Genomic DNA, 21,184 nt, shown 5'->3' with positions numbered 1-21,184 from the left:
TGAGGGACAGCGCCCAGGCCCAGAGTTCAGGCCCACAACCGGACCCAAAAAAAAAAAAAAAAGGAGGAACTATAGGACAAAGAGGCAGTATCATATCAGATCGTTTTAGTAATCCATTATAGCACGCATCTAAATGTATGGACAATATTTAATTTGCCTAGGAGAAAAGTAGGGTAAAAAGACTGCCTAGTGAGCACAAGGCCCTGTGTTCAAACCCAGTACTGCAAAAAGCTTTAAAAAAGAAAAAAAAAGTAATATATTATGTTAAAATATTATAACAAGGGAAAATGTTGAAGTTTTTTGTACTTTATTTTTAATGTGTTTTGAGATATTAAATTTCTTTTAAATGATATAAAGAAATAAAAACTGTACATATTGGTAGAGTGCCACTTTTCCCTATCCTCCAGTAACCATTACTCTACTCTCATCTTCTCTGAGATCATCTTTTAGGTTCATATTGTACTTGCCATTCTGCCTGGGTTTATTCCATTTCTTTCCATATAATCATAAATGACAAGATTTCATGCTTTTTATGACTGCTATTCCAGTGTACATAGACACCACATAGGTACATAGGTTATTTCCATTTCTTGGCTATTGGGAGTAGTGCTGGAATGAACATGGGAATACTGTTGTCTCCTTGACAGACTGATTTCAGTGGTGGAATTAAATTCAAAAGACCAGTGGTGATCTTTTGAATTACGATTTATTAAAATTAGCTTTGAAGAAATTGTATGCTTTTTGATTAAGTATGTTGTATTGTCAAAGCTAGCAAGTTTTACAAGACCAGCTTTAGGTTAATACAAGTTTCCATGGTAGTTAAGACCTATCTCCAAATTATCGTAGAAGTGTTAGAGAAAAATATTTTACAAGAGCAGTAAATGATTCATACCTAATTGATTAGTTAGTGGCTAGGGCAATTCTTAGGGGGAATTTTGGAAGTCTTGAGTTAGATAATATGGTAAAGCATGTTAAAATATTTCACATATCTAATTTGTATCTTCTAGGCCTGCCTTAAAGTTTCCCATGTGTCAGTGGACTCCTGAATGTAACAAGCTCTTTACCTTAAACGTGGATATGAAGAGTGAAGTTCCTTCTGATGCACCAAAGACACAGGAGAGTCTAAAAGGGATCCTCTTGCCCCCACAGCCCATTGGGGCAGCAAAAAGTTTTCCTTCCGGAGTTGAGATGATTCATAGTAAAGTGGGGAATGAATTCTCTCACTTGTGTGATGATCCTCAGAAACAAGAGAAGGACATGAATGGGAACCAGCAAGAACGAGAAAAAAGTGTGAGGAAAAAACGCAAAAGCCAGCAGGCTGGCCCCTCATATATGCAGAATTGTGTTAAAGAAAATCAGGGAATCCTAGGGTTGAGGCAACACCTAGAAACAGCAAGTGAAGATGATCATGACTCGTCTTTCAGTGATTGTCTGTCCTCTCCTTCATCTAGTCTGCATTTTGGAGACTCTGATACTGTGACTTCAGATGAGGATAAAGAAGTCTCAGTACGACATTCCCAGCCTGTTTTGAATACAAAAACTAGAAGTCACAGTGCCCGGTCCCAAAAGTGGCCTCGAACTGAGACAGAGACCGTATCAGGATTATTAATGAAAAGACCCTGTTTCCACAGCAGTTCATTAAGGAGACTTCCATGCAGAAAAAGATTCATAAAAAGTAATTCCTCACAGAGGACACAGAAACAGAAAGAGAGGATATTAATGCAGAGGAAAAAAAGAGAAGTGTTAGCCCGAAAAAAATATGCATTGTTACCCAGTTCTAGTAGTTCCAGTGAAAACGACCTCAGCAGTGAATCCTCTTCCAGCTCATCAACCGAAGGAGAAGAGGATTTGTTCGTTTCTGCCAGTGAAAACCACCAAAACAACCCAGCTGCTCCCTCAGGTGAGAAGCTTTGAGTAAAACATAAAATCTGTTGTATTGCCCTTGTACCTACTTTGCTGTTTCTGTTTCTTAGTGCATTTGAGACAGACATTTTTATTTTTTTGTAACTGGGAATTGAACTCAGGGCCTAGTGCTTGCTATGTGGGTGTTCTACCACTTGAGCCCCTTTTTCATTGGTTAATTTTAAGTAGAATCTCACTTTATTCCCAGGCTGGCTGTGCCTAGGATCTTCCTACTTAAACTTCCCAGTGTCCTTGAAAATAACAAGCGTGTACTACCTTGCCAGCCATTGTACTTCCCTGTAGCTGGGATAACAGCCTATCATTAGTTGAGAAGAGTCTTGTGAGCTTCTTTTGGCCAAGCTAACCCCAAAATGCAATGCCCTTATCTCCAACTCCCAAGCAGCTAAAATTACAGGCCTGAGCCATCATGCTCCGGTTCTTTTAAAAGTAGTATCAAGTTCTATTAACTTTTTTCTTTTTTTCTTTTTTTTTGGTGCAGTACTGGGCCTTAATGTCATTCTTTTGTCTTGGCTTTTTCTTCAAAGCTGGTATTCTCCCGTTTGAGTTACACCTTTACTTCCTGCTTTTTGGTGGTTAATTGGAATAAGAGTGTCATACTTTCTTGTTTGGGCTGGCTTGGGAATGTGATCCTCAAATCTTTGCTTCCAGAGTTGGTAGGCAGGCATGAGCCACCAGTACCTAGGTGACAATTTACTTTTAAACCATGTAAAAACTCATCTGCAATATTAAACTGTGACTCTAGTTCCAAGGTCAATTCTTAGGGTAAGGTCAGTTTTTTTTTTTTTTTTTTTAAAGAATAATCATTTGGGGCTGGGGAGTTGGCCCAGTGGTAGAGTGCTTGCCTTGCATGCATGAGGCCCTTGGTTTGATTCCTCGGCACCCTATAAGCAGAAAAAAGCCGGAAGTGGCGCTGTGGCTCAAGTGGTAGAGCACTAGCCTTGAGCTGAAGAGCTGAGGGACAGCGCCCAGGCCCAGAGTTCAAGCCCCACAACCAACATGATTAGATTATATTTTAGATGAGTTGCTGATTCAAGGTAAAAATATTCTTTTCTATACTTCTGTAATATGTTAACTAGCTTTTTAAAAATGATACTGGGGCTTGAACTTGGGGATTCATGCTTACTAGGTAGTATTGTACTGCTTGAGCCATATCTATAGTCCTTTTTGCTCTGCTTATTGTTTGTTTTGTTCCAGTCCTGGAGCTTGAACTCAGGGCCTAGGCACAGTCCCTTAGCTTTTTTGCTCAAGGCTACTGCTGTATCACTTAAGCCACAGTTCCACTTCTGGCTTTTTGGTGTTTAATTGGAGATAAGAAACTCAGGAACCTGAACTGGCTTTGAACTGAATTTCTCAGATCTCAGCCTCCTGAGTAGCTAGAATTGCAGTTTTGAGTCACTGGTGCTTGACTTGCTCTGGTTATTTTTGAGACAGGATCTTGGCCCAGCTCAGCTCCAGTGGTTCACTCCTAGTAAGAGGCTGACACCTGGAGAGCTGCAGTTTAGTATTCTTTTTTGATGCTCATCAAAATGATGATTTCATCCTTGGCCATTGTGAGCATTTTGTACTTGTATTCTCTGAATAACCACCCTAGCGATTTTATTTATTTATTTTTATAGCACCTCACTTCAGAATTTATTGTAAAATTGCATTGATGACAGCATGAAATTGATACTAAAATAGACCATTTTCAGCAGTGGCCGAGGCAGTTCAGTAGAGAAAAGATGTTCCTTTAAATAAATCCTGCTGGCTATTTATATAAAAACAAAAAACTTTTTTTGGCGGGGGGGGGGGGGGGGCTGGGAAGGTGGCTCAGTGGTAGAGTGCTTGCATGCATGAGGCCCTGGGTTCGATTCCTCAGCACCACATAAGCAAAAAGAAAAAAAAGCCGGAAGTGGCACTGTGGCTCAAGTGGTAGAGCACTAGCCTTGAGCTGAAGAGCTGAGGGCCAGCGCCCAGGCCCATAGTTCAGGCCCCACGACCGGATCCCCCCCCCAAAAAAAAAATTTTAGCTTTGATTCATACCTGTACTGTTAAGAATGAACCCAAAATACTTTGTAAACCTAAAACATGAAATCTAAAAATTGTTTTTTGGGGTTTTTTTTTGACCTGCAAGTAAAAATTCGTTTTTGTTTTTGTTTTTGCCAGTCCTGGGGCTCAAACTCAGTGCCTGGGCACTGTCCCTGAGCTGCTTTTGCTGAAGGCTAGCACTTGAGCCACTGCACCACTTCTGACTTTTTCTGTTTACATGGTATTGAGGAATCAAATCCAGGGCTTCATGCATGCTAGGCAAGCACTCTACCACTAAGCCACATTCCCAGGAAAATCTTTTTTATTTTATGTGAGGGAAAGATATAATAAGATATAAAAATCATAAACTTTAAAAAATTAGCAGGTTGAATTTTTTCCAGGTGAAGAACTTCTGTACTTTGAGAGACAATACAAAGCTGATTGTGGAGGCTCAGGCCTGTAATCACAGCTATTTGGGAGGCAGAAATTGGGGGATCACAGTTCAAGGTCAGTCTAGGCATAAAACCTTGAGAGACTCCATCTCAACCAGTGGCTGGCATTCAAAGCCTCAGAGGAAATATGGGAGGCACAAGTAGTAGTTCAGAGCCCAGGCCAGACCAGGCATGAAGTGAGACCCCCATCTAGAAAAGAACAACACATAAAGGGGCTGGTAGAATGGCTCACATAGTAGAGTGCCTGCTTATTAGCAGATGTGAGGTTTATAGTTAGTTTCAAGCCCCAGTACTACCAAAAAGGAAAAGAAAAGCAGCACAGGGAAAAGACATTTAGGAAGACAATATTACAAAAGCAGGAATTAATATTGGGATAGTAGTTGTAGGAGTTATGGTACAGACGATACCATCCTAATATTTCTTTAGAACTTTCTAATGTTGGGCTGGGAAGGTAGCTCAGTGGTAGAGTGCATGCCTTGCAAGCATGAGGCCCTGGGTTCGATTCCTCAGCACCACATAAACAGAAAAAGCCAGAAGTGGCACTTTGGCTTCAGTGGTAGAGCGCTAGCCTTGAGTTGAAGAGCTGAGGGACAGCACCCAGACCCAGAGTTCAGGCCCCATGACCGGCAAAAAAAAAAAAAAAAAAAAGAACCATCTAATGTACAGACAAGATGATTCAGATTCATGCAATACATTTCCTGTTCCAAACCGGAACAGCTATTTCTTCAAGTAGTACTGACGTACTTTTATTGGGGATTGGTATTTAGAGACTATAGCTCTTCTGGCTTCTTATTGCCTGGTCTTTTTGTCTTGAAAAGAGCTGAGCTAAAGAAGTAAAGATTTTATTGTTTTTTGGTTTTTTTTTGGGTCTGGTAGTGGGGCCTGAACTCTGGGCCTGGGCGCTGTCCCTTAGCTCTTCAGCTCAAGGCTAGGCTAGCGCTCTACCACTTGAGCCACAGCACCACTTCCAGCTTTTTTCTTTTTTTTTTACTTACCTGGTGCTGAGGAATTGAACCCAGGGCCTCAGGCATGCAAGGCAAGCGCTCTACCACTGAGCCACTTCCCAGCCCCAAGAAGTAAAGATTTTAGAAAGATATGAGTGTGATAACACATATATGTAATTCCTTTATTTAGGAGGATGAGGCATTAGAGGTCAGAGTTCAAGGCTGGCCAGGGCTATATATCAAGACTAAGGTTTTTTAAAAAAATATTTTAGAAATAGATAAACTTAATTTAAGTGAATATTTTCATTTCAAGCAAGGATTAGTTTTTAATTCAAATTTTAATTTTTCTCTTTACTTGTGCTGAAATCCTTTGTTCTTAATATCAAATACCCATTTGCTTTGTATTGTATATGCTATAAAAGCATAATCGCAGTAGCTTCCAAATAAAATCAAATAAATCCTGGCCAATTGTACTTGTAATGTCAGATTCCATATGTTTAGATTTACAAACTATTTTGGGTTCATTCTTAACAGTACTGGTTCAAAGCCAGCCTAGGCAGGAAAGTCTGTGAGACTCTTTTTTTTTTTTTTTTGGTCCGGTCTTGGGGCCTGAACTCTGGGCCTGAGCGCTGTCCCTCAGTTCTTCAGCCCAAGGCTAGCACTCTGCCACTTGAGCCACAGCACCACTTCTGGCTTTTTTCTTTTTGCTTATGTGGTGCTGAGGAATTTAACCCAGGGCCTCATGCATGCAAGGCAAGTGCCCTACCACTGAGCCACCTACCCAGCCCTAATCTACCTTTTGAATAACACTCCAGTGGCATTTTAGTAGTTATTTTGGAGGCAAGCCTCACATAATTTTCCTCCTGGACTAGCTTTGAACTGTAATCCAGTAGTCTAGGATTATAGATGTGTGTTATTGCTATCTGGTTCATTCCTTTTTCTTTTTTGGTATGGGACTTAAACTCAAGGCCTGGGCACTGCTTTTTTGCTCAAGGCTGGTGCTCTACTATTTGTGCTACAGCTCTTTGCTGGTTAATTGAAGATAAGGTTCTTAGAACCGTGCCTGCCCAGGCTGGCTTTGAACTACTACCCTTAGGTCTCAGCAGACATATACACACACATACATACCCAAAAAACAAAATCATTCTTCTGACTTCATTACTGTCACCTGTCAGTATAAACACTAACTTTACAAGCAATATGTGGTTAAGATTTTTCCTATGAAGAATATTAACAGTATTTTCTTGGGACATGGCTCAAGTCATAGAGTGCATATATTCACCTACTTTTTTTTTTTTTTTTTTGCCGGTCATGGGCCTTGAACTCTGGGCCTCTGGGTGTTGTCCCTCAGCTCTTCAGCTCAAGGCCAGTGCTCTACCACTTGAGCCACAGCACCACTTCCGGTTTTCTAGTGGTTTATTGGAGATAAGAGTCTCACGATGTTTTTTCCTGCCAGGGCTGGCTTTGAACTGCGATCCTCAGATCTCAGCCTCCTGAGTAGCTAGGATTATAGGTGTGAGCCACCAGCGCCCGGCATATTCACCTACTTTTAAGTACACATTTCTAGTTTGTGAACATACTCTTTGTGCCATCCAGCCCAGTCAAGAAACAGAAACTTCAAACTTAAAAAGACTTGCCAACTATACATTAAACATTTGGAATTTAGAGTTGATTCCAATTCCAAAGCTCAGAGTGTTTATGTAAACTAATTTCAGTATCATAACCAGTCAGTGTCTGGGCTCTGGTTATTATTGAGAGTGTCTTCCTGCTACAAGTTGCTTTTGCTCCCACTTCTGTCGTTGTTATTCTTTTATTTTTTATTCGTTTATTTTTTATTGTGAAAATACCATAGAGAGGGGTTACAATTACATGGGCAAGGTAATGAGTACATTTCTTATCAAACATTGTTACCTCCTCCTTTGTTTCCCTTTACCATTCCTTCCCATCTCCCTCCTCCTCCCCCTCTTTGTTATTCTTGTTGGCCATATTGAGGCTTGAATTTAGTGCCTGCGATTACCAGGCAAGCACTCCAGTGCTTGAGCCATACCCAAAGCACAAATAGGAGCATTTGTGACCTTTGCATTTACATTTACAATTTCTGAAGTTACAGTGCCTCTAACTCTTTCTTCAGAACTCTTCACTTAATATCTTTTTTTTTGGGGGGGGGGAGAGGGGTGAGTCCTGGGACTTGAACTCTGGGCCTGGGCACTGACCCTGAGCTTTTCAGCTCAAGCCTAGTGCTCTAACTCTTGAGCCACAGCACCACTTACAGCTTTTTCTGCTTATGTGGTGCTGAAGAATTGAACCCAGGGCCTCATGCATACAAGGCAAGCAGCACTCTACCACTGAGCCACCTTCCCAGCCTAATTCACTTAGTATCTTATGCAAAAGCAATCATGGCATATCTGTTCTTTCTTAGTTTTGTAGGAATTTCACAGTCTTCAAAAGTAAAAATGAACTTTCTCCTTAGCAGCTAGCTGACAAACAGATGCCCTTTAAAATGTTTTGTTTGCTTCCCCTTTTGTTGCAGGAAGTATTGATGAAGATGTTGTGGTGATAGAAACTTCCTTCGCCCCCCAGGTCACTGCCAATGAAGAAATCAATGTTACCTCAACTGACAGTGAAGTGGAAATCGTTACAGTGGGAGAAAGCTACAGGTGAGATTTTAATTCCTTAATGTATATGTGACATTCACAATTTTTTTTCCAGCCCTAGGCTCTAAACTTAAGGCTTTGCAGTTGCTAGGCAGGCATTCTGCCACTTGACAATGCTGTTAGAAATCTAGTTAGAGTAACTCTGTGTTCAAAGCACCAGACTGTTTTAGACTGATCTAGGGACTTAATAAAATAAAGATACACTGTTGTATAACCTTATTCCTGCCCATTTGAACTAGACTCTTTTGGGGATAGTATTTTTTTTTTGGGGGGGGTCCAGTTTTGGGGCCTGAACTCTGGGCCTGGGCGCTGTCCCTCAGCTCTTCAGCTCAAGGCTAGCACTCTATCACTTGAGCCATAGCGCCACTTCCGGCTTTTTTTCTTTTTGCTTATGTGGTGCTGAGGAATCGAACCCAGGGCCTCAGGCATGCAAAGCAAGCGCTCTACCACTGAGCCACCTTCCCAGCCCCTATTTTTTTAAGTACTATAATTGCTCTACATAAACGAACTTGCTTGGTATTTTAAAGAATTGTTTCCTAATACAGAGAACAACTTCCTTTGGAATTTAGATGTCTGTAATACATAAATATTGGGACAGAACAAGCTACAGAAAATACTGAGCTTGATATAAAAATTACCCATTCTGTTACCTGATTATTACAAAGTATTATCTGTTGATTCTAGTAAAATTTGTGATAATAGAAATATCACCAAGTGAAGATGCATGTAATAACTTTTAGTCTTCTCACACTAATTTCATCTAATTAAATGAATTTCACTCAAATGAGTGAGTGAGTGTGTGTGTGTGTGTGTGTGTGTGTGTGTGTGTGTGTGTGTGTGTGTGTGTGTGTAAGTGTAAGGGAATATTGGGCTTGAACTCAGGGCTTTTTTTTTTTTTTGCTAGCCCTGGGGCTTGAACTCAGGGCCTGGCCCCTGTCCCTGAGTTTGTTTTGCTCAAGGCTAGTACTCTTTTTTTTTTTTATTGTGAAAATACTGTACAGAGGGGTTGCAATTACATGAGCAAGATAATGAGTACATTCCTTGTCAAGCATTGTAGCCTCCTCCTTTGTTTCCCCTTCCCTTCCCATCCTCCCCCCCAACCCCCAAGGGCTAGTACTCTTATCACTTGAGCTACAGCCCCTCTTCCAGCTTTTTCTTTGTATATGGTACTGAGGAATTGAACCCAGGGCTTCATTCATTCTAAAGCACTCTACCACTCTACCACTAAAGCCACATTTCATTTCCAACCAGAGTCTTACACTTTAGTTAGCTTTCATATACATTGTTGAGCATCAGTGGCTCATACTTATAATCCTAGCTATTCAGGAGGTTGAGACTTAAAGATCAGTATTCAGAGCAAGCCTGGACAGAAAAGCCCAGGAGAATTCATCTTCAATTAACCAGCAAAAAATGATTGGAGATGTGGCTCACATGGTTGAATTCCAGCCTTGAGCAAACAAGGTAAGTGTGAGGCCTCTGAGTTCAATTCCTCATACCAACAATCACATAATAAAGCTTAATAAACATAAAGCAGCTCAAACTAGAGATGTTTCCTTGTCTACCAAAATAGTAAGTCCTTCTGCTAATGCCTTTTTAATTCTTTTATTATTTTGGGACAGTACTAACTTACTAGCTTAGGTTACAAATCTTGAAGTTAAATTTTGCAAATCCAGCCTGGGGTAACCATGCAACATCATGTGGACATTATTAAATGCACACCATGAGTTTCTTACTAGTCAGGTGCTTTACTGCTGAGCCATTCCTCTAGCCATTTTGCACTGGTTAATTTGGAGATAAGGTCTTGCTTTTTGCCCAGGTGCAACTGGACCTCTGTCCATCTATTTACCCCTTTCTGTCATAGCTGGATGACAGTTGTATACCATCACACCCAGCTTCTTTCCATTGAGATGGACTCTCTGAAACTGTTTTCTGCCTGGGATGACTGGAATTTGATCCCAGACTCCCAAGTAGTTAGGATTGCCATGTTCCTATTTTCTTTTAAAATTTCTTGATTTTTGGTGAATCATTTTGAGCATTACTATAACAGTGTTTACACAATACTGTAAACAGTTGTTATAATCCAGGTGAATACTCAAAATAAATGAAACAGAATCCTATATTTTTTATGGATTGGTTTAACATTGCATTTCCTTTTTTGTGTGTGTGCTGGTCCTGGGTCTTGAACTCAGGGCCTGGGCACTATCCTTGAGCCTCTCTGTGCACAAGACAAGTGCTCTACAACTTGAGCCACAGTGCTATTTCTGGCTTTTTCTGTTTGTGGTACTGAGGAATCGATCCCAGAGCTTCATGTATACTAGGCAAGCATTCTACCACTAAGCCACATTCTCAGCGATATTTTATTATATACTTTGCTCAATTTGTTCATGAGTGAATTCAACAAACTTTGAGTGCCAGGCATTGTGCTAGTCATTTAAAATATTATTACCCTTATTTCTTTTCATAAATCTTGTATGAAGGTCTTATTTTTATAGGAAAGGTTTATGGATTCTTGGGGCAACTACAACATCAGTCCTTTATTTGTATTTACTAAGATACTGGTATCCTTTAAGGTCTCGTTCAACCCTGGGGCACTCCAGGTCTCATTGGAGCCAAGGTTCAAGTTCTCATACAGGGCGGACACAGGAGCCACGAAACCGCAGTCGAATTTCTACTGTTATACAGCCCTTGAGGCAGAACGCAGCAGAAGTTGTGGACCTTACTGTTGATGAAGATGGTAAGTTGATAAAATGGAGTAACATATATCTTTTATATCAAGATGTGAACTCAGGGTTTGTACTTGGTATTCATTTGACTGGCACTCTTATCACTTGAATCATACCTCTACCCTAGCTTTTTGCTGGTTAATTGGGAGATTGAATCATATCTCTACCTTAGCTTTTTGCTGGTTAATTGGGAGATTGGAGGGTCTCTTAAGACTTTTCTCTCTGGGCTGGTTTCTAACCTAGATCCTCTGGAACTCAGCCTCATGAGTAGCTAGGATTGCAATCAGTGCCCGGTTAAAGTGAAATATCTTAAAAAAATTAAAAAAAATTATTATTATAAAGGTGATGTACAGAGGGATTAGAGATATGTAAGTCAGATAATGAGTACATTTCTTTGTGTGTGTTGGAGGGGGTTATGGGCTTGAACTCAGGGCTGGCACTGTATCAGGGCTAGCACTGTATCACTTTGAGCCACAGTTCTACTTCCTATTTCCTGGTGGTTAATTGGATATAAGTGTTTCCTTGCCTGGGCTGGCTTTTGAACCACAATCCTCAGCTCTCAATCTCCTGAGTAGGTAGGATTACAGGCATGAGCCACCAGTGCCTGGCATGAGTACATTTCTTTTTGGACAGTGTCATCCCTTTCCTTGCTCTCTCCCAGTTTTTCCCTTCCATCCCCACCCACGGATTGTATAATTCATTTTCAATATAGTTTAAAGTGAAATATTTTAAGCAATCATTTAGATATTTAGATTTTTTTTTTTTGCCAGTCCTGGGCTTTGAACTCAGGGCTGGGGTACTGTCCCTAAGCTTCTTTTGCTCAAGGCTAGCATTCTACCACTTGAGCCACAGTGCCACTTCTTGTTTTTTCTGTTTATGTGGTACTGAGGAATTGAACTCAGGGCTTCATGCATAATAGGCAAGCACTTTACCACTGATACACATTCCCAGCCCCAGATATTTAGATTTTAACTTGTTCATATTTTAATTTTTGTTAGAGTACTGCTGAATACTACTACTCATAAATGTTTTACTCACGTTTTATTTATATGGTTATTTACATTTACAAAAACTTAAAAACAGGTATTTTCATGAGATTAGAATAGATATTAAAAATCACAGCTAATGTTTCTTTTTTTTTGGGGGGGGGGTCTGGTCGTGGGGCCTGAACTCTGGGCCTGGGCGCTGTCCCTCAGCTCTTCAGCTCAATGCTAGCGCTCTACCACTGAGCCACCAACCCAGCCCACAGCTAAATTTTCTTAAAGGATTGCTATGTAAAAGATCATGTGAGGGGGGAGGGGGGAGGTGGGGAAGGGAAGTGAAGGGTAAACAAAGGAGGAGGCTGCAATGCTTGGTAAGAAATGTATGCATTATCCTGCCCATGTAATTGTAGCCCCTCTGTACAGTATGTTCTCAAATAAAATAAAATACAATTAAAAAAAAAAAAAGATCATGTGAAAGAAATATATTGTGGGTAGTTTCAGTTTGTGAAGGAAATTCACAGAATTGTTTCCCCATGGACTGTTGAGATAGAGAGTGTTTAAGTAACATATCTTTAGTCATACTGAAGTGGTAAATTAGAATTGCCTTCTAAGCAATAGAATTTATACTGGGCCTAAGAAAGTATGGTTTGGCTGTATGTCAGTGGCTCACACCTGTAATCCTAGCTACTCAGGAGGCTGAGATCTGAGGAGCCAGTCTAAGCAAAAAAGTCTGTGAGACTCATCTCCAATTAACTACCAAATAAGCCTGAAGTGGAGCTGTGTCTCAAGTGATTGCTAACTTTGAGCAAAAAACTCAGGGACAGCATCTAGGCCCTTGTCCCAGCCGTAGGACAGGCATATATATACACCAGAAAAAAAAAAAGAAAAAAGAAAAAGTTGTTTTAATAGTGTAGCCATGTTTATTTACATAGCAGAGGAACTTTTACTGCTTTTTGTGATAGATCAGAAAACTTAAGAATTTTCCTGAAAAACTTTTTTTTCTTTGTTGCTGGGGATTGAACCTATGGCTTCAAGCAAGCTAGGCAAGCATTCTGCCTTGTCTTACTTGAAAAAGTTTTTGGTGTGTACTCGTACTAGGATTTGAACCCCAGGCTTGCTAACTTACTTGGTTGCTCTTAGCTAGTACTCTGTCACTTGAGCCACAACTCGTGCCCAGCTTTCTGTGTTTTTATAGAGGTGGAGTCTTACACATTTTTCTTCCTATGCTGGCTTTAATCGTCCAGACCTCAGCCTCCAGGGTAGGATTTTAGGTCTGAATATTGGTGCTAAAGGTTCGTGAAAAACCTTTAAATTACCTAATTTACTTGACTGTATATATGTGTATAGAGTTTTTGAAGTGTAATAGTTATATTTATAGCTCATATTTATAGTTGTATATATATGGTTATGTTTATAGTTGTATATATTAGTAGTTGTATAAATATAGTATTATATATTAATAATATGTTGCTTGGATGTTGCTGTTTAGCTTAATAAGAGCTTTCTTCTTTCTCATTAATTTTTTGTTATTTTATTTACTTTTTCTTTGAGACACAGTCTCGTGTAACCAGGCTGGTCTGGGGCTTACTATGTAAGCTGACCTTGAACTTTGTTGATCTGACTTTATTCTTTGCTTTTCCCAAGTATTGAAGTCACAGACATGCATCCCCATGCCCTGTAAAGAGACTTTCTTTATAATATGTTGTATGTCTTAAGTTCATTTAATTCGTTGTGTAATGAATGCTGAGTAGAGGTTTTGTATCTTGTAGAGCCTACTGTAGTACCAACCACTTCTGCAAGAGCGGACTCACAGACTACTAGTGCTTCCATTAACAATTCAAACCCATCTACCTCTGAGCAAGCCTCTGATACTGCACCAGCTGTCTCCAGTAGCCAGCCTTCCACAGCATCAGAGACTTCAGCTACTCTTACAAGCAATAGTACAGCTGGTTCTTCTGTAGGAGGTATGTAAAAAGGCATGTGTTGGGAGACTTCCTGTGGTTACTTTTGTTAGGAAGAGTATTATGTTCTTAAGGTTTTAGCTACATTAGCAAGAATGTATTCTTACATTTTTATAAACTTCTTGTGAAAGCAAAGTACTACTTATTAAAATTAGTATGATTTTTGTATTTGAATTTATGTGTTTTATGTGACCAAAGTATTATAGCCCAACTGACAGATTGAGGGAAAATAATGGCTGACAACAAACACATGAACAGCCAAGAAAAAGTTAAGAGTGATTTTATCAAAATTTAAAACTTGTACATCACAGGACTATGAGGAGAATATCTTCATAAGAACTTTTTGTATATCTACAACTACCTTTTTCTTCCTTTAAGGGCCAAAGATGAAGTCTCTCTCTCCTAGACGCTTAGCTGCAAGCATGTATCCATGCCTCTTTTCCCTTGTGAACTTAACTTAGCAAGTGTTTACTGAGCCACCTATAATATACAGGCATGTTTCCAGTTGCTAGAAATAAATAGCAAAGGCAGACAAACACTATACGTTGTTTTAAAGTACAGGACTTTCATTTTCTGTTTTTTTGTTTTGTTTTGTTTTGTCAGTCATGGGGCTTGAACTCTGGGGTTGGGCACTGTCCCTGTGCTCTTCAGCTCAAGGTGAGCGCTCTACCGCTTGAGCCACAGCACCACTTCCAGCTTTCTAGTGGTTTATTGGAGATAGGAGTCTTACGGACTTTGCTGCCCGGGCTGGCTTTGAACTGTGATCCTCAGATCTCAGCCTCCTGAGTAGCTAGGATTACAGGCATGAGCCACCGGCACTCGGCAGGACTTTCATTTTCATGTCTGTATCTTACATTGCCTTTTTATAGTATTGCCTCTTGTAGATCATTTACTAGACCATTGTTATGAGTAAGATTTACTAAGTGGATGGATGAATATGTATGTATTGCAGGAAACATCCTGAAATTACCCTGAAAACACATTAACATTAGTCACTGTGTTAAGAAGTTCATTTCCCTGGTAGAGGTTTCTACTTATCTCATTTTCAGTAGACCCTTTATGGCTTAATTTTAATGATAAAAGGAAGCATTTTATTTACTTGCTCAGAAACCTTATATTTTAATTTTTTTCTTTGTTAGTGGTGTTGATTGAACCCAGGGGTTTGTACTTGCTAGGCTAGGGCTCTGCCTGCCATTTGAGTTACACCTCTAACTGGACAATAAGTCTTGAATGGCAGAATAGTTCTTTTTGGGTTGTAAGCCTGTTTGAGAAATGAACAGCTTCTGAATGGCAGGAAAGTTGCCATGTATTTAGCTAGGAGCCAAATTTATACCTGAGGTAGGTGCCATTTTAAGTTCAGTCTTGCATTTGAACCTACACTGTTAATTACTTTTTGGCTTTAAGTATGTGTTCACCTTCAGAATTGGAACCTAGGTCTCTCTAATTCTATTCTGTTCTACCCTACCATACATATCAGTTTATTAGATTATAAGACACATTTTAGCTTGTAAGTATTAGGGTCATCATTTTTTTGTATTCCATTGGTTCTGACTTTAGAGACCAGAGGAAGAGAAAAAAGGATGTTGGAGTTGAAAAAGACTCAGCCAGATACTGAGTTAAGTGGTTATGGCTTAAGAAGGTGATATTTTAGAAGTACATAGCAGGCTGAATTACATAGGAAGGATTTATACTATTTGGTTTGAGGGCACTCAGAAGATTCTTTGTGCTGTAGAATATAATGGAAAACATCCATTGTAGAACTTTTTAAACCCACTTTCATTGGTAATTAATAATAATATAAGGTTGGAAAAGAAGATCATTGCCTAAGTTGTATACCATGATAAATAAGAAACCTCCGAAAGAATATAGACTTTCAGGAAAATCTGGTGGAGACCACTAGTCAGAATTATATGATATATATGTTAAACATATGCCACCATTTCAAAATCACTAGAACACCTCCTAATTCTTTATTCATTTATATACACACAGTACCTACATTTTTGTGGAGAAACCTGTGATTTGAGCCAGGTCTGCTGGTGGCTCATGCCTGTAATTCTACCCACTCACGATCTCAGGCTGAGATCTGAGGATCATGGTTCAAAGCCAATGCAGACAGGAAAGTCTATGATACTCTTAAGCAACTAAGCAACAACAGAAAAGCCAGAAATGGAGCTGTAGTTTCAAGCATCAATCAATGAATCAATCTAAGGGATAGTGCCTAGACCCTGCATTCAAGCTCCAGGACTGGCACCAAAAAACATAAAATAAAATTGTGATTTTAATCTTCTTTACATTTGTTTTGTTTCAAGATGACTCAAGGAGAACAGCATCTAGTGCTGTAACGGAGCCTGGCCCTCCTGCAATGCCAAGGTTACCTTCCTGCTGTCCCCAGCACTCACCGTGCGGAGGGTCATCACAGAATCACCATGCATTAGGACACCCGCACACAAGTTGCTTTCAGCAGCACAGCCACCATTTTCAACATCATCACCACCACCATCATACCCCCCACCCTGCTGTCCCAGTTTCTCCTTCCTTTAGTGATCCTACCTGCCCTGTGGAAAGACCTCCGCAAGTCCCAGCACCTTGTGGAGCAAATAGTAGTTCTAGTTCCAGCTACCATGACCAGGTAAGTGAAATTTTTTTTTTTTAATTTTATTTTATTTTATTTGAGAAGGTAAGTGAATTTTGATGAATTAGTCTCCCCACACCTTTCCTTCCTCCCCTTGTTCTTTCCTTATTTAATTGCAGTACCTTCAGAAAGAGAGGGAAAATCCTAATGATAAGTTTTATAAAGTAAGTAAGTCATTCTTTGTTTTTTTTTTTTTTTTTTTTGGTTGGTCATGGGGCTTGAACTCTGGGCCTGGGCGCTGTCCCTCAGCTCTTCAGCTCAAGGCCAGTGCTCTACCACTTGAGCCACAGCGCCACTTACGGTTTTCTGGTGGTTAATTGGTGATAGTCTCATGGAGTTTCCTTCCCTGGACTGACTTTGAGCCGTGATCCTCAGATCTCAGCCTCCTGAGTAGCTAGGATTACAGCCGTGAGCCACTGGCACCTGGCAATAAGTCATTCTTACATGCAAAAATAACTTCATTTGATGAGTTGTAGCTTTTTTTTTTTTTTTTGGTTCCAGTCCTAGGGTTTGAACTCAAAGCTCTGACACTGTCTCTGAGCTTTTTTTTAAACTCAAGACTAGTGCTCTACTACTTAAGCCACAATTCTACTTCTGACTTTTTGGTGATTAACTGGAGATGAGTCTCATGGATTTTCCTGACAAGCTGGATTCAAACTGCAACCCTCCCATCTCAGCCTCCTGAGTAGCTAGGTTTAAGGCCTAAGTGTACTGGGCTTGATTTGTGACTTTTTAAAATTTAATTCTTTATTGGTTTCAGGTGGTCTGAATTACTGCAAATAAGATAAATAAGAATATGGAAAATGAGAGAATCTAAAATTAACTTTTTACTCTGAAATTACTTTTGATGATTTTAGCTAAATGCAATTCAGCCTGATCTTTCAAATTGTATTTCAAAGTGTGAAAACTATTATGTCACTGTAATTTATGAAAAATGGAAAATTATCCTGGTGTTTTCAATTTCCCACTCACTGGTTATCATACAAGAAATAAACAGCTTTCTCAAAGGTCAGCCTGTAACCCAGCTTCTCAGGAGCAAATGAAGTTTTTCAGGTAGAGAATTGAAATACCAGCAAATGGTTACAATTTAGTAAATTGGTTGATATTATAGTGGGTGCTTAAAATGTTGAAATGGTATTAAATTGTATGAGTTTTCACATGAAGTAAATGACATATGCTGTTTCACCTTTTTCTGAGCTGTCTCTGTGTAATATAATTACGGTATAAATCTAGATATTATGTGTTCAAAGAAATAAAAGTTGTTATTTCAGGGAAAAACTGTAATTCTGACTCACAATATGGGAGTAAAAAAATCAAAAGGAAAATTCAGAACAATTGCTTCTCTGTATCAACTGACCTTTCTTAAGTACCAGTACCATCTTTTTGCATTTCAATGATAGTCTTTTCTGGGTCTTTATGCCAATGAAAGATAATCAAGAAGGAGAGATTTTCCCTTTGAATATAAAATGAAGCTAACTACTAGTAGGAGGACAAATTTTGAAAGTTTTTTTTTTTTTTTGGTCGGTTATGGGGCTTGAACTCTGGGCTTGGGTGCTATCCCTGCGCTCTTTAGCTCAAGGCGAGCACTCTACCACTTGAGCCACAGCACCACTTCCAGTTTTCTGGTGGTTAATTGGAGATAAGAGTCTCGTGGACTTTTCTGCCCAGGCTGGCTTTGAACCGTGATCCTCAGATCGCAGCCTCCTCAGTAGTTAGGATTACAGGCGTGAGCCACCGCCCCCTGGCTTTGAAAGTTTTTTAAAAATACATAGGCATAGGAAACCTTTCCCCAAATTTCCTTTTGTATAAAATGTAAGATTTTTCATAATGTTTGGTTGAGTCAGGTCATCCTTTTACTAGAACTTAACTTAGAAAGTTATCTTTAGGTAGTCGGAGAGTTTTCAATCCAACATGAGCACAGTGCATTTTGATCTGTATCACCCCTTCGGTCTTTCTTCCTCATTTCTCTGAACTTCATGTTATGAGGACTCTGAATGGAAAAGGGACAGTATAAGAAAGTGGTGGATAGGTGGGGGGTGCCCTCTTCTACACTGGTTAAAGAGCTGTCAAAGATGAATATTCACCGAATAGTCTGTTGGTGAATTAGTAATACAGCTGGCTTGATAAAGCAATTGTGATTATTCCTTTTTGCCTGAGCCATTTAATTTTTGGTAGAATTTTTTTCTAGTGTAAAATAATTGTAACATGTTTACACATCTCTGAATAAATAAAAGTTGAGAAAAATCAGCCGGATTCCAGACATTCTGTGGTGATAAAGGATGTGAAGGTGAACAGAGTGAGATTTTGAAGGTAACAGTTTGAAACTTATGTAGACTTCCATACTTACATGAGCTGCATGCTCATGAGAGAGCATTATATAGTATCTACTTGAGACCTGTTTGGGAAGAGTTTGGAAAGCTGAGGAATTAAAGATACTACAGTTTCATGATTGTGTTGTATGACTGAGTGGCATATTGAGTTTAATTTCCCAATTGTGCTTTCCCCTAATCACATTCCTAAGTCAAGAAATTAGTTTCTATTGTACTTCTTTTTATTAAGTGATGTGAAACTAATTCACTATTAACCTGAATAATCTTAAGGGTTCCCCCCCCCCCTTTGAATAACATAAGATTTGTTTTTACTATTAGACTTTTGGTCAAAAACTTGTGATAATGGTTTAAAAACTTGGGATAGACAAGTTTATCCCAGACCTTCAACATTTTCAGTGGTGATAATTTGCTTTCTAAAGAGTCCTAAATTATTGGTTTGAATTTGGGAGTAAAGGAGAATTATGTTAAGTGATTTTTAAGTTTCCTTTTCTCTTTGTAAAATGTAGATAATGTAAGAGAAATGACATTAAAATAATGTTAGCATTTGTTCATCCTTTATGATCCTAAGGTTAACTTAACAAAATGATTCTAGGATTTTAGGATATTAGTATCAAACCACTACAATTTTCACAAATCCAGGCTATCTGGTTTGTTGTTTTGGTGTTTGATAGGTCTTCATACTAAGAACCACATTTTCAGGTAATTTGAAGATTTTATTTTTCTAGGTTACATTTCTAGGTTACCTCTATACTATAACATGAATCAACGCATAGCTGAATCTTTAAGAAGATAAAATGCAGTTCCTCCTTATTTAGCAGGCATTGCCAGTAGACCTGAGCAGCAGTGGCATCAGAAGTCATGGAAGTGGTGGCTTTCACGGCGCCTCTGCATTTGACCCCTGCTGCCCTGTTTCTTCCTCTCGGGCTGCAATCTTTGGCCACCAGGCTGCTGCTGCCGCCCCGAGCCAGCCATTATCGATAGATGGTTACGGATCAAGCATGGTTGCTCAGCCCCAGCCCCAGCCCCCTCCTCAGCCCTCTCTCTCATCATGTCGGCATTATATGCCACCTCCTTGTAAGTATGAATTTAATGAGTCAAGAACCTAGAACCCTATAAGTGAAGCATTATGGGTGGTTCAGTCCTCTCTGAAACAATCTTTTCATTACTCCTGATTCATACATTTTTAGTATTTATTTGACTTAATGTGTTTTTGCTAATATCAATGAAATTTAAGTGTACTGATACCTTAACATTATTTTAAAAGGAAATTTTATAGGATTGAAAATTTTAGGAGTAACTGAAGATGTGCAGAAGTTTAGTAATGTGAGTTTGTCTAAGAATTCTCAAATGGTTATCTGAGGCATAATAGGGTTCCTTGACAGAATGCTTTGCCAATTGATACAAGATTCATTTGTTGAAGGCTATTACCAAAGAATCAGGTGGAGCTTTTCTAAAGAAATTTCAATCTACTAGATTAAGAAATGATAAATAACATTGGGCTATGTAGCTTATTTACAACTTTGTTCAGTTTTAAGCTAATTAATACATACTTAATACCTTAAATCACATTGTAATAATTACTGGAAATTTGTGTAAGCCAGGAAGTTGACAGGGAAATTGGTCTTTTGTTCAGATTTAATGCAGTGGGTGATATCAATTATATATTTTGAATTTCTTTTTCCATTCCAATGATTCAAAATATCTACACCCTGTAGACAGAACTAGAGTCAGCCCAGAGTTTGTATAATGAAATCGGTGGTACATTATTTGGTTTCTTAATAATACAAATTAAAATAGGAAGTGCAGATTGGTCAATAGATTAGAAACAAGTTACATTTTGCTAAGCATTGGCCACTGGGCAAATTCTTTGCATGAAACTTGAGATGATACACAAGCTGTTTTGTATATTTGTTACTATTCATTTTTTTGATTGATTCTCTTGTGTTAAGAATTTAATGTGTGTGGTTTTCCATCTTTCCTCTTTAGAAATAATAGGCTAAAGTAAATTAAAACATTCCCCCTTAAATGTTCTAATAAAAATGAATGGTTTAGACTTTTACTTTTATCATAAAAGTGTTTCACGTACATTCCAAAAAATTCAAACTTTGCAGAACATTGTAAAATGAGAAGTTAAAAGCTGAATCCCTACTTCACTAATCTTACTTCCTTAGAGGTGGCAACTCTTTTTCAGCTTACTATAAAAACTTTGAGAAATTTCCTTTGTAAATACATGCCTATGCGTAAAAAAAAAAAAAAAAGAACCATGTGGCACATAATATTCTGCTCTTGTTTTTTGTTTTTAAATTCAGCAGTCCATTGGATTTCTTCCCATGTTTGTTAGTATATAAAAATCCAGCCCACTGGTATTTGTTGTTTTTTCACTCTCTCCCCTTATTGATTTTTTTAAATATTCGCATAATATTCCACAGTATGTATATTAGATGAGTCCTCTGTTGCTGAGCATTTAAATTGCTTGTAGTTGTTTGAGTTTTAACTATAGGATAACTTCCTACAAGTGAGATTGTTGTGTCAAAGAAATAAACTTTCAAGTAAATATTGTTAAATTTCTCTC

The 21,184-nt window shown here is 38.9% G+C and overlaps 1 protein-coding gene across 10 annotated transcripts in view; it reads left to right on the top strand.

The window, feature by feature from the left end:
* Rnf111 (ring finger protein 111) overlaps positions 1-21,184 on the top strand; it is a 64,856-nt gene that overhangs the window by 27,666 nt on the left and 16,006 nt on the right. For 8 of the 10 annotated variants that reach the window (XM_069995299.1, XM_069995297.1, XM_069995296.1 and 5 more), the window contains exons 2-7: positions 1,008-1,900; positions 7,857-7,983; positions 10,551-10,714; positions 13,456-13,650; positions 15,960-16,279; positions 19,428-19,686. In XM_069995299.1, the coding sequence (XP_069851400.1) occupies positions 1,027-1,900; positions 7,857-7,983; positions 10,551-10,714; positions 13,456-13,650; positions 15,960-16,279; positions 19,428-19,686 (1,939 nt within the window). In that variant the 5' untranslated portion in view covers positions 1,008-1,026. The remainder of the gene's footprint in view (positions 1-1,007; positions 1,901-7,856; positions 7,984-10,550; positions 10,715-13,455; positions 13,651-15,959; positions 16,280-19,427; positions 19,687-21,184) is intronic. The other 2 variants (XM_069995300.1, XM_069995292.1) reach the window with 1 other exon arrangement.

The sequence above is a fragment of the Dipodomys merriami genome, unplaced genomic scaffold (genome assembly GCF_024711535.1).
Source record: "Dipodomys merriami isolate MVZ:Mamm:240054 unplaced genomic scaffold, mDipMer1.0.p SCAF_48, whole genome shotgun sequence".
NCBI classification, from domain to species: domain Eukaryota; kingdom Metazoa; phylum Chordata; class Mammalia; order Rodentia; family Heteromyidae; genus Dipodomys; species Dipodomys merriami.
Note: the sequence above shows the minus strand (reverse complement) of the source record. Positions and strands in the feature narration are given on the sequence as shown.